Source organism: Vipera ursinii (assembly GCF_947247035.1).
Source record: "Vipera ursinii genome assembly, chromosome: 3".
Taxonomy (NCBI): Eukaryota; Metazoa; Chordata; class Lepidosauria; order Squamata; family Viperidae; genus Vipera; species Vipera ursinii.
In genome coordinates this window covers 126,897,692-126,911,835 of record NC_139516.1, presented here as the reverse complement: position 1 = coordinate 126,911,835, position 14,144 = coordinate 126,897,692, and the positions used below count along the sequence as shown (strand labels likewise).

General features: G+C 38.9%; 1 protein-coding gene across 1 annotated transcript in view; it reads right to left on the bottom strand.

Annotated features, from left to right (window-relative positions):
- Positions 1-1,105, bottom strand: part of ELP2 (elongator acetyltransferase complex subunit 2) — a gene marked incomplete at its 5' end in the record, with an annotated part of 63,175 nt that extends 62,070 nt beyond the window's left edge. The window contains one exon of the mRNA XM_083360641.1: positions 974-1,105. Within this exon, the coding sequence (XP_083216767.1) occupies positions 974-1,105 (132 nt within the window). The remainder of the gene's footprint in view (positions 1-973) is intronic.
- Positions 1,106-14,144: the final 13,039 nt, after the last annotated feature.

Sequence of the window (14,144 nt, the reverse complement as noted above, 5' to 3'; positions counted from 1 at the left end):
ATCGTCTTTCTGCTCTGAAGTTCACAAAGTGATCAAGTTCACAAACTGATTAAAAAACAGAGGGAATTATATGCATGGCAAGCTGCTTCTGGCAAAAAGAGGTTAAAACACATACACTGTTTAGTAAGTTCAGCAGTCCTTAATGTGAGCATTTGATGAACAGCAGTACGGAATAAACAAAATATAACCTTTTTTGTGCTTTTTATCATTTTAAATTTTTTAATAATTGTTTGTTGTTAGCTTTGTTGTATGCCACTAAGAGTCACTTGGCTGTGAGATTGGCAGCTATGTGAATATGATGAAATACATAAATAATGAGGATTAATTTTATGCATCCAAGTGTGATGAACAGGTTATTGACCACAATAAAGGCAACGTTCTGCTACCCTGTCATTTTATGCATGTCCCAAGGAAATTCTGTAATTTTTATTATGTTATGATCCCTCTAGTCCATAAACTCTAGAAATTGCCCCAGGTCTCTGCCACCGTTTCATTCCTGTATAATCAATCAACTACCCCAGGGGTAGGCAACCTTGGCTCTTTTATGACTCATGGACTTCAACTCCCAAAATTCCTGAGCCAGCTATGCTGGCTCAGGAATTCTGGGAGTTGAAGTCCATGAGTCATAAAAGAGCCAAGGTTGCCTACCCCTGAACTACCCGAAGAAAGAACGGCACCCAGTAATGTTCAGGACCGAGCCTCGCACACCTCGTTCAAAGCTCACTCGCCATTATCATCACTTTCCAAAGCAGAAACAAAGCAAGTCAATTTTCCCCATTATTGGGAAGACAACCGACTAAGTTGCATCAAGACACCCAAGAAGAAGCAAAAATCAAATCGTCCTCCCGCCGCCCCCACTCCCGTGCCTCTATCTCATAGCAAGCCTCCAAAACACGTGTTCACGGAAAGCGCTTAGCTTGAACGCAAAGAAGCCCTTCGGGGCCAAAATCCACGACCTCCGTCCACGCCTCACCTGCGGGTCATAGAGAATAACAGAGCGACAAGACCCGAACGCCAATAGAGTTCCTCTCCCCCAAGAAATCACTCCGGGGCCGGCGCGGTTAGCGGAGCAAGCTACATGGCACACTTCTAAGGAGGCTGCCATTTTTCTCTCGCGTTCCAAAGCGATTGACCTCAAGCGGCCGCCGTCGAAAGAATTGTCCCTAGAGCGGAAGCGATGAACTCTGGCGAGGCCTTTTAATAAGACGGTCTGCAATTCGGAGAGTTTACAAACCTTCGATTACGTCAGAATTTTCGTGCTAATCTGTTCGCAAATTCCATCAGAGACTTGCTTTATGTCGTCTGTGGGTTTTTGTTTTTTTTTGTGAGGACTCTCCACCCCATCCCCATTTTTGGAATACTTCAATCCTCCTGACACACCATTCTACTCTCATCTTAGATATCAGTTGCCTTTCCATAGCCAAATTTATAGAAATAGGGCAGGTTGATAAACAATTGATTTGGAAAATTTTCAGGAATCCTAAAGTTTCTGAGGATCGTCGGGAATTCCCTACTTAATCTAATCTCGCACGTGCAAGTAACTCAATCTGACAATGCATGGGCAAAATAAGTCTGGCAATGTATGTTTTACCCTTCCCCGTTTTTAATTCTATTTTTAATTCTATGTCTTTTATATGCTTTTATCGTTTATGCCTGTAAACCATCCAGAGTCATTTGTCTAATTTTGATAAATAAATGGATTTGACAATAAATGGGAAAGGAATTTTGCATACATCAAATGGTGAACAGATTTTGTGCCCACCTGCTTGCAGCAGCCCTACCTCTTAACCTCTTATTTCCCCTACAGTCAGGTAGGATTTGCTGAGAAAGAGTGGTCGAAAGTGGTCAACTTTCATGGCTAACAGAGGACTAGAACTCATAGTTTCCTAATTTTTAAACCAGCACCTTAACAATTCCACCAGGCTCATTGCACAAATGAAGAAGCACACAGTGACTTTTGAATAAACATACAAAGAATTGCATGACCTCCACTCAATCTGTTGAAAAAGAACTTTTAAATCCACTGGTGTCTGAGCAGATAATGTTTTGATAAAGTTTGCTTATGGAATTGTCACAGAAAGTTGAAAATGAAGATCTTGTGATCGTAACAGCTTCAGTAAAAAGGTAAAGGTTCCGCCGCACATGCGTGCTAGTCGTTTCCGACTCTAGGGGCTGGTGCTCGTCTCCGTTTCAAAGCTGAAGAGCCAGCGCTTGTCCGAGGACGTCTCTGTGGTCATGTGGCCGGCATGACTAGACACCAAAGGCGCACAGAACGCTGTTACCTTCCCACCGTAGTGGTCCCTATTTTTCTACTTGCATTTTTATGTGCTTTCGAACTGCTAGGTTGGCAGAAGCTGGGACGAGTAACAGGCACTCACTCTGTTACGCGGCACTCGGGATTCCACCCGCCAAACTGCCGACCTTCTGATCGACAAGCTCAGCGTCCTAACCCACTGAGCCACCGCGTCCCTATTAACAACTTCAGTAGCACTGAAGCATTTCTTTCCTAACTTTTTTTTTCCTTCTGGAATCATGGGTTCCAGATTTTGGGTGCATTCTGTAAGTCCATTTGAGGTATACTAGTTCCAAAATTGTTGCCCTGTGATGCATCATTTCAAGTAGTTAAAGGTCATGACGAGAATTTTAGGTAGTATTGATATAGAATTTCCATTTTCTAACCGTGAACTGGTTACTTGCTATCTGAAGAATATTTAGAGAAAAGGCTGGCAAATGCTGTTTCTTCTTCAGCTTCACTCTTATTTAGAAATAAAACTTCATTATTCTAGGACAGTCAGTTGTTAATTTCTACATAATATTTCCCATGTCTTCAGCAACAAACCAACCAATTACAGATATAGATTCCTCCAGAGAACAAAGTCACTTTTTGAGAGATGGCATCATTTTCTAAAAAAAGCCATGTAAAGTTTCTAATTCTGCCCTTTTTATTTGAAAGAATGCAGTCTTCCTACAGAAAAAAAAATATTTGGAGCTGTGGGTTTTCAAGAGTTTCTAATATGGAGCTGAGCCAGTAACAGCAACTTATTGTGTAAATTCCACTGATTTGTGGTAGTAGACTTGAGTGGGAACTAAGCAACAGACATTGCTAAGCAACAGTTTCTGTTCTGGTTGAAAGATATTGACATGACAAGATGCAGAAATAGTATTACGGTGAATGAGAATGATGGCTGTAAAGTAGAATAGGCAGAAATCTTAACACATTCTAAGAAGAATCCTGGGAGTATGCATATTATTAATACCCACTGTTTACTCAAATGTGTTAGACGCATTTCTGGAGAATTCTATCCAAGTAAGATTGCCAGCTTTTTCTGCTAGCCTGTTCGTAAGCATTTAATTGTAGCAGGATACCCAGAGAATTGGCAGATGGAACTTTTTATCACTTAACGCCAGAGGAAATTTCATTGAAGTTATTGGTACAAGAAGAGGCCCTATATAATTTGATGCAAATTAAATACTAAAGGCAACTTAAACCCATCTGTTAAAAAACCTTTCATCATGTGTTCATTTCTACAAATTCAAATGCTTAAAACCCATTTCTGAACTATGTTCATGTTTTAACAGATATGGACAGGGAAAAGGAATTCCATCCCTAAGCTCTACAAATATATGCCCATTAGCAGGATTTGTGATATTTTTCTGCCTATCTTTGTATCATTATATCATTGTCACTGTTTACTTTGCTTCTGGAATCAGGAGAATCTAATCTGCTAGCATGTCCTCTGCTATGCACGTTGGCAAGAGACCAACAGGAAATCAGGTCAAACATTCTATGCAACACTCTTGATGACTTTTCAAAGTCGATATCCAACAAATACAGAAAGTGATCATTTGCTAATTATGGTTGCCTGGTCTGTTAAAACATGCACTCAATCTCTCATGCTGGCAAGACACAGCTTACTTTCCTGGAATAGAACATGCCACTTAGTCAACAAGTTTAGACTATTGTTAGCTTCTTCTGTAACCAAACACTTCCTTCTATACAATTTCCTTAAGAGACTTAACATGTGTATATGCTATATTAAACCAAATCTCAGGATGCTACAGAATAACCTTGAATACTACAGTAAATGAATAATTTAGTATTATTAATTATTACTATTATTTGTTAAATGTTAACAAATGTTTAAAAATGTTTTCTAAAAAAACTTTTAATGTGGCAAACTTTAATTTCTTTAGCCAGATTACAGCCCTTTATATATTAGATGGATGGGATGTTTTATGATGGCAGAAGTACTTTTAGTTGGAAGCATCTTGCTAATTAATGTCAGCAATGGTTAATTTTCAGTTTTCTATCTCAGCCTCCATTAAAATGCTAAGTTAACAATCAGATTACCAAATTTCATTTGATCATCAAATATTGCTTCTTCTTCCCATTTAAGACACATAACATCATTCTCAATATTTAAGACTGAGCAAAGCAATAGAATGAAATAATTAGGGTGGCTGTAAAGCATTAAGAAAATTATTCTTGTGGGGAATTATTCTTGCCTTTTTCATCTCTATTCTCTATATTTTTGTTTATTATGTTATGATGTTTTTATGATATTTATTGTAAGATTTATAGTCTACACCAGAAATGTCCAACCTGTGACAGCTAATAATACAGCCCCACACATCATAAATTTTATAATGTGATTTATATTCATCAACTCTGTGTGTGTGTCTGTACAGATACCCACATATACATGCATACATACATACAATTTCTCTTCACTCAAGGCAAGCCAAATGGTTGGCCCCCCCATGGTCTATACAGTTGCCCGGCTAACATGTGACTCTGGGTCTCTAACAATAAAAACAATAATAAATAGAAAAAATATTATTCTATTACATCCTCATATAAAACATTACTCCAAAGATCCTCAAGACTGACCTTTTGTGCTTTTTGAGGTTAAGACACATTTTAATGTCTTCATGCACATTTTTTTGTTAGGGGAATAATTTCTGATCACCTTCTGAAATTTCTTTCTTACTTTTGGTTTCCCAGCTTAGCCAGCAGCCCTGAAATTCCACACTTAATTAGGTCCAATCCTGCTTAATCCCCAAGATTAGCCAAAGTTGGCTAAATATTTCTATTTAATTTTAATTTAATTTAATTTAATTTATTAGATTTATATACTGCCCTTTCCCGAAGGACTCAGGGCGGTTTACAGGGTATTTTAAAATCACACCAATACAAATACAAAAGTTAAAAAACAATTAAAAAGATTAAATTATCCCTGAAAATAAAAGCCCCAGTTAAAAATTCTGGTGCAAGTGACTTTATGGCATTAAATATTTTGGTTGCATATTTTGAATATGTAAATGTTATCACTTAAATATATCTGGTGGCCACAAAAAGGTGCTAGGTGAGAAAAACTGCTTTCTTGATTTGACTGCAAATCTTGATTTCATATATACATATATTGTTTGGATTTATTGTATGTTTACAGCTGTCTGCATAATTGTGTCCAGTGTTTTTTTTAAAAAAATACTAAGTAACCACACAATTTGTTGATCTCAGACCAAAGCATCGTTTAGTAGTCACCTCACAATATACTCATAAGAAATTTTATTCTGCTATCAATAGGATTAAAGCTTTAGGATCAACTAAAGCTGAGGGTTTTGATTTTTCAAACAAACAAAATAGCCCTAGGTATGAAATTGTTTTGCATGTGTCTTCTAATCCTGCCCTTTGGAACCAGTTACCGGTAGAGCTCAGGACTGCCCCTGATCTTCGTTCATTCCGCCGGGACCTGAAGACCTGGCTTTTTGAGCTTTCCAGCCAGGACTGAGAATTTTAATTTTAACTTATTGTAATTGGGTTTTAATTGGAGCTATAGGCGTTTTATATTTTACTCAAGGATAATTTAATTATTTTAATTGTTATTAACTTTTTGTATTTGTAGTGTTATTTTAATTACCTTGTGAACCGCCCCGAGTCCCAGGACTGTATGTAAGTTCAATAAATAAATAAATAAATAAATAAATAAATAAATAAATAAATAAATAAATAAATAATCATACTTATTTAGCTTGTTTGATTCATTTCGTATATTAAGTTCTTTGTCAAAAGCTCAAACTCCTTTTTTCACTTTCAAAGACCACTGAACCCCTTTCTTTTAATGAAATTGTAGCAAAATACAAGGCAGAGACAGTTGGTCTGCTGGTTGCTGCTGAACTACCGTTCCAAGAATTCCTCACCATGGGTCATACTGGAATTGGTGAGATATATAGTTCAGCGGTATAGAGCCTTATTTCTGCTATTTTATCTAACATGAATTTTGTCATGTTTAAGGCAAAAGTAAGAAAGGACAACTTCCTACTTGTCCTTCTATCTCTATGGTACCTTCCATTCTAAAATAGGTACCCATTTTAAAGAACCCTTAGTACTTCTTTCCAACTTTGGAGAACGATGCTTATGGTAGATATATATTTGGCAGGAAATTCTTAAGAAGATAATAATAATAATAATAATAATAATAATAATAATAATAATAATAATAATAATAATAGTAATGAAGAAGAAGAAGAAGAAGAAGAAGAAGAAGAAGAAGAAGAAGAAGAAGAAGTAGTAGTTGGAAGGGACCTTGGAGGTCATCTAGTCCAGCGTTTTCCAACCTTAGGAACTTGAAGATGCGTGGACTTCAAGTTCCTAAGGTTGGGAAACGCTGATCTAGTCCAACCCCCTGCTAAGGCAGGAAACCCTATACCATTTCAGACAAATGGCTGTCCAGTCTCTTCTTAAAAACTTCCAGTGTTGGAGCATTCACCACTTCTGGAGGCAGGTTGTTCCACTGGTTAATTGTTCTAACTGTCAGGAAGTTTCTCCTTAGTTCTAGGTTGCTTCTCTCCTTGACTAGTTTCCATCCATTGCTTCTTGTCCTGCTTTCAGGTGCTCTGGAGAACAGCCTGGCTCCCTCTTCTTTGTGGCAGCCCCTGAGATATTGGAACACTGCTATCATGTCACCCCTCACCCTTCTCTTCATTAAACTGTTGTTGTTGTTAGCTGCGAAGTCGTGTCCGACCCATCGCGACCCTATGGACAACATTCCTCCAGGCCTTCCTGTCCTCTACCATCTTCTGGAGTCCATTTAATCATTAAACTACACATACCCAATTCCAGCAACCGTTCCCTATATGTTTTAGACTCCAGTCCCCCAATCATCTTTGTTGCTCTTCTCTGTACTCTTTCTAGAGTCTCGACATCTTTTTTACATCGTGGTGACCAAAACTGGATGCAGTATTCCAAGTGTGGCCTTACCAAGGCATTGTAAAGTGGTATTAGTACTTCATGTGATCTTGATTCTATCCCTCTGTTAATGCAGCCTAGCACTGTGTTGGCTTTTTTGGCAGCTGCAGATATAAAATATAATTTTTCACTGACAAGCTGTTGTCCCATCTCTGAAAGCACCAATATGTTTATACTTAATCTATTGAAGTTTGCAGATTTTTATATCATAAAGAGGGCAAGTGCAATAATAAGACTTTACTTAGCACCTTTAAGAACCTCTTTATTTCATTCATCTTGCCCACTATAAAAAAAATCCAGCCTGCTTTTAAATGTAGACAGTACTTTGGAAATTATAAATACTTCAATTATCTAAAGAAGGAATTTCATAAAGAAGTAATGAAAAACATAACCTCATTCCTCCGAAGTGATCTGATAAGGTGGTATTAGTTTTGGAACTGTTGATCATCGTGACTTGTTTTCTTTTCCCTGCAATGCCACAATTTATAAATAGTTGAGGCAGCATGCGGAATATTACAACCTTTATCTCTCTTTCAAATCAAAGCAGCACCTGAGAATGCAAAGCATAGCTTATTTATGGGATGTTTGAACTTAAAGTCTGCTTCTTCTTTTAAGGACTTCTGATGTATGTTTGGAGTTTAGACTCAGAGCCATGGCATGTCTAACTTGATCCTGGCACATTCTCTGGAGTGGGGTAGGGCCAGGAGAGATACGGAAGCCCCATCATAGCCAGTCTGCTGTGACAATCAACAATTTTATTCAGTATTCTACAATCAAGGATAACAAGACGTGTTTTCTCCTGTGGTATCTTGGTACTCAACTGCTTTGAAACTCAGCAAACTTGGTACTCAATGTATTTTGATGCGAAAATTTTGTCCTGGTACTCATTGTTCCTTGGTACTCAGTGCACAAGCTAGAACTCGTCAGTGTCAGCTGCTCTGTGACTTACTACATTATTCCTTATGGAAAACATTTGTTTGGTGCTCATTGTTTTTGGTACTCATCGCACCTCCCGGAACCAATTAATGTTGAGTATATTCATGTCACTAGACATGTGGACTTGCTTTGAAAGATCTGCCCAAATTATTTAAAAGGGCTTTTCTTTTGTACCCTTTTCAGAAATTTCCAAGAATGTTTTTCATTGTCCCCATCCTAAGATATTTGTCTTGTTTTTAGAGACAGGAGATGGGTAGAACCTGTATTTTGGCTTTCCTGTGAATTCCAGTTAATTTCAGGCAAAAACTAATGAGCACCCATAATATATTGCCACCAGAACCTGCCTGTCCTTGCCGTTATGTTCAAGGTGTGCTAGAATTTCTCAAAAAACAAACAAACAACCCATAATAATTATTAAACCATTAAAATACATTATTAATAAGCTACAGCCTGTATTTAGACAATGATATTGTACTTTCTCAGGCAATGGGTGGCAGGCCCATAGCTGCATATAAACCTGAAGCATATTCTCACAAGCCACAAGGGACAATAGGGCAATGATTCTACTATGGAACCAGATCCTTCAACAAACCTAGATGTCTACTTTGCCCCCACATCTACATTAACAGCACTGTCACAGGCCCCCAACAAGTACACAAGATCACAGATGTCTTCCTGTGCCCCTTCTCTAATAAGATATAGGCCATCATGTGCCAACAATGCACATAGAATTCTACATAGGCAAAGAGGTCAAATTTTGTGCAAAACAATTAATGGACGTGTTTGATTCCAGGCCCAAAACAAACACCAGAGAGTTCAACCTCCCAGGATACTCACTATATGGCAGACATCAAAGTGCCCATTTTGAAACAAAACAAAACCAAACCCCAAGATTTTATCACCACTGTTGAGCAAACAATTACTGAACTCATATATCAGGGAATCTCAGAAGATCTCAATAAATACAATGTGTTTTAATGCATCACATTTGTTAATTAGATACTTGTAATCTATATCTCACATGAAACCTGCACCACGAGCCTTGGTGGAGCAGTGGGCTAATGCCTCCTTAAGTAACACCAGCTGCCTGCAATTATTGCAGGTTCGCATCCCACCAGGCTCAAGGTTGACTCAGCCTTCCATCCTTCTGAGGTAGGTAAAATGAGGACCCAGATTGTTGGGGGCAATTAAGTTGACTTTGTAATAATGCCGCCTGGGGGGTGTATGAAAGCCCTAATAAGCAGGCATATACATAGAATGAAGGCTACTGCTAAGCTTGTAAGCCGCCCTGAGTCTTCGGAGAAGGGCGGGATATAAATGGAATTAAAATAAAAATAAAAAAAATCTATACAACTCATTTGCCTTCCCCTCTTCCCCTCCCACCTCATCCCAATTACAATCCTACTTCAACTGAGCCACCCTACATAAGACATAAGTATTTGTGAACTGCAGCTAATGTCTGAGAAATGAGCTGCAGCTCACAAATGTTTATGGCTTTGAATAAAACTTGTTAGTCAGAAAATGTGTTACTGGCCTCCTTTTTTGCTACCACCTGGGACGTAATGCTGTTATGCTAAAAGACATTAACCTTTGTAAGGTTTTTGGCTCAGAATCCTAATAAATCCCGATGAGACTCTGAACACGAGGCAACTGGAAAGAACATAGGTTTATTCTTTTGATCAAAGGAATAAGCTGGGTGTCTCAATCTCTTGTCACACGCATGTATGAGACAGAGGAGAGTGAGAACAACCTAAGCAGAAAAGTTCTGCTTTTTATAACTAATGCACATTACAAAGTTCCTGCGCATCTAAACCGTTCCTTTGAATTTCCTCATCTATTCTAGCTCGGTTACATTTCTATGTGTCTAAGCCGGAATACACAATAACTTAATAACTGGCAATTAGCCCAGAGACTTAACTTGTTACTTCTTCCAGCAGAGCCTGGGCAGAAGAGTGAAAGGAAAGGGGACAGAAAAAGAATGCAGACTCTTAGCTAGGCTTTCTCTATCTCTTGGAACAACACAGTTTAGCTAGGCTTTTTCTATCTCTTGGAACAACACAGTTTAGCTAGGCTTTCTCTATCTCTTGGAACAACACAGTTTAAAGTAACAGAAACATTTTCTTTGGTCAGCACAATTTAGAATACAATGGAGCATATACAGAAAGCAAGCAGGAATAAATGAACAACATCTGGGCTGTGTTATACGTAAAAGATGGATTATGCACAAAAGATTATATTTTGAAAGGTTATACTTTGCTTGATCTCTATATACCTTGTTTTTTTTCCTCCTCTGCCAGGCTATTGGATGCGCACTTTGCTGGCAGAGCAAGCTGAAACCCAGTGTGTGCTGTTGTGTGCCTCCTCTCTGGCAGAAAATTAGGGTTTTGGTCTTAAGTACAAAAAGACAATGTAGGACATCTTGTATCTGCTATATTCCTTCTCAGGGCTTTTTCCTTGCTTTCCTTCTGCAGGACTAATTCATTGCTTCTCTGAACTACGAAGATGGGTTTCCATTAGAGATCCATCTCCCAAAGTATCCATAATAAGCCCTGTTGTGCCATCACTTCCAGTGTTCTACTTCTGACTGCAAATTGTAGGCACTGCATCCTGATGTTTGTTCTGAGGTGCAGGGAGGAGGCAGTCAGCTTCTGCTCTCAGACATGTGTTTTGTAACTCTTTTGTCTCTCAAGGCTTTCTTGAAAAATACTCTTGTGTAACTAGGTGCTGAACTAGATAAGGATATTTTTGTTCTTAACTTAAAGACATCTCTGAGTGCAGCTGCTTTTTTTTTTACAGATTGGGATGAGTGCTATTGCAATAGACTCTCTGAATGTATATCTCAATAATATTATTTTTCAATCTAATGAAAGATTGGAAAGTAGTTGTTAAAGAAACAGAATTCAGTGGGGTATCTCCGCTTGGATGACACAGAACGCCATTTCAGCTACCCTTGTGCAAGTACAAGTTACACTACAGAATGAATAACCTGTTGTGATTCAGGGTCAGCCTGTGGGTTCGGCAGTTGGATCGGACGACTCAGAGGAGGAGGAGGGGGGGTGTTGAAGAGCTTGCTGAGGGGATTGGACAGCTTGATGAGAGCCCTCAGCCAGGCCCCTCTCATCTGGTCACGACGCAGACCCAGCTGTGTGAGCCTGACAGCGTGGATGAAGATGACCCACAGCTGGCCCTGTTCAAGGATGCCCGACGCAGGAGGCAGTCAATCAGGAGTAAACAGAGGAAGGCAATGGGGCTCCTCAGAAGGAGGCAGAGAGAAGCCACGCCCTGAACTGTATTTAAGGGGGAATGCGTGGGAGGGCTGGTTTGCCGAAGGCAATCCGCTTGAAAAGCTCCTGTTTCTTTGTTCGTGTCTTGTTCTATTTGTTTTTGTAGCAATAAATTTGGCAGGCGTAATTCCAGTCTCTTGCCTTCTTGTAAAAGGGGTTGTCCCTGCCTTTTCTGCAGGGCCGGTAGCAGGCTGGTACAGAACATAACCTTAAATCCCCAAGAAAGGTCATACGTATCCATTACTGTACAAAGAACCGGTTGTCTCTGCAATATAACCTATCATTTCAAGTCCCATCTTATTCATCTACTTTGTATTCATCGTGCCCAATTTTAGGACAATTACATGATGCAGAAATAGTTTTACTAATTATTATGAAAAGACTAGAACGTAAATTTTGTAGACTGTGCTCAACTGGAACAATTTATTCCTTCCCTCCTCTGGAGTTGTCTGTGCATGTTTCAGTAATGTCCCTCTGCTACTCAGCATGATAGGCACTGCGGTTCCAAAAGGACCAAAGATGCATGTTCTCTTGAGGATATATTACTTACAACTATGGTGATACTTTCTTAAGTGGAGAGCTGCAAAATAGATGTATTGCAAACAACAACAACAAACAAAAAACAAACCCAGCATAAGAAGGGGAGAGTCTGGCGGCAGGAAAGCGTGAATGAAACCTGAATGAAATCTGAAAGATGACCAGATTTCTTGGGCTCAGAAGGTTAAATGTCAGAAAGATCTTTGGCTACCAACAAAATGAAATTGGAAAGTTCTGGGGTAGGAGCAGGGAATAGCATGTTTTCCTTTAATATCACCTCTTGGTCCTCATGATTCGTGTTTCTTGCAGCCACCATACCACATTTCAATGGTGTAATTTTAAGCCATCTCAGTAACAGGTTCTGGGGCTCTTCTGTTAATGTGCACCTCTGTATCCTTGAGTTGACTGAAATGTTTGCCGTCATAAATTGCCCTGTCCTGATGGCCAAGATCTGACCTGCATCAGTAACAAGACCAGTGAGTGGTACCTTCTGTACAGTTTTGTAAAGAAAATTAAAGGAAAGGAATTGGTGTATTCCCCTTGTTTTATTTCCCCGCCCTTCAAATGTATTAACTTTCAGGAAGGTATCCATTAATCACTCTCCTTATTGGCTGAGGAGGAGGCAAACACTGACAGAAAGCTAAATTGGTAGGCTATCTGTTAAAATGTGCTTGTGTTGTTTTATCTTTAAAAAGAGGCTGACTATCACCTGAAAACCTGGCTCCTTTTGAACATAGGCTTAACATTATCCTGGAAAATTGCTACTTATGAAAAGAGGAGCAGGGGAAGTGTAACCGTAAAGGCCAAAATCAAACTGAAGAGATGTCATCTCCAGCATTATCTAGGTGGCAACTCAGGTGGTTTTCATGGTAAGTCTTGTGTCAGGAAAAGACAGAAAATCCATCTAAGAACTTTTTTTTTAAAGGGGGGACCGAAGCAAGATCCTTCTGCCTGGGAAACTGAATTAAAACCCTTCCCAAGAAAACTACAAGAAGCCATACATAAAGTAAAGAGGTACAACCATGTTGCCTATGTCTTTGATTTCAGTGAAAAAAAAACAAGGCATTCATTAATCACAATGGTTCCAATTATTATCTGATTCGTCTGGAGGAACCTGAGTTTCTGGGCACAGATATCTTCCACCCACCCACCCACCTGGATCCCCCTTCAAACAAGCCGAATATTAGCCAGACTGCAGACATTAAACTTAGCCATAGGAAAATTAAAACTATTGAGAACTGATGTTCCTCTCCTCCCCTTTACATCTGCCTTTTGTATTTTAAATGCTTATTTGCTTTAAAAACTGTTTGCTTTTTAATGTTTCATTTCAATTGTTCTACACACTAGATGAAACAAAAATGCAGAAATCGCTGAATAAATAGATCACATCAGCCAGTTGCTCCCTGGATTATAATTTTGGAGATGTCAATGAATTCCTCCTCCCCTCTTGAAAACATAATATAAAAATATATGGTTCCTCTTCTTGGCACCCGGTTGCCCTCTCAAATACAATGGCTGTACTTGTATTTCAGTTTGAAATTGTCAGTTCCCTTACCAGCACCAAAAATATTTGTATAGATAATGAGGTTGGAAAACATTGTGACTTGCAACTATAGGTAGTCCTCGACTTACGACTACAATTGAGCCCAACATTTCTGGGGCTAAGCGAGACATTTGTGAAGTGAATTTTGCCCCATTTTGCCAGAGTTGTAAAGTAAATTGCTGCAGTTACTTATTAATAACAGAGTTGTTAATTGAATCTGGCTTCCCCGCTGACTTTGCTTGCCAGACGTTCGCAAAAGGGGATCACGTGACTCCGGGACACTGCAGCTTTCATAAATATGAACCAGTCGCCAAGGATAAGAATTTTGATCAGATGGGGTGTCCATAGGGATGCTTCAACGGTTCTAAGTGTGAAAAATGGTCATAAGTCATTTTTTTCAGTGCTGTTGTAACTTTGAACGGTCACTATGTCAACTGTTGTAAGTCAAGGACTACCTGTATAGACAATCTTACATAAACAAGTAATTTGAACGCATTGCCAAATAATAAAACACACCAGCTGGAGGTATTGTATTGGGTTTTATTGCTATTACTTAAAAACTGAGAAAAGGAATTATTCCATTTTTAAATGTGTA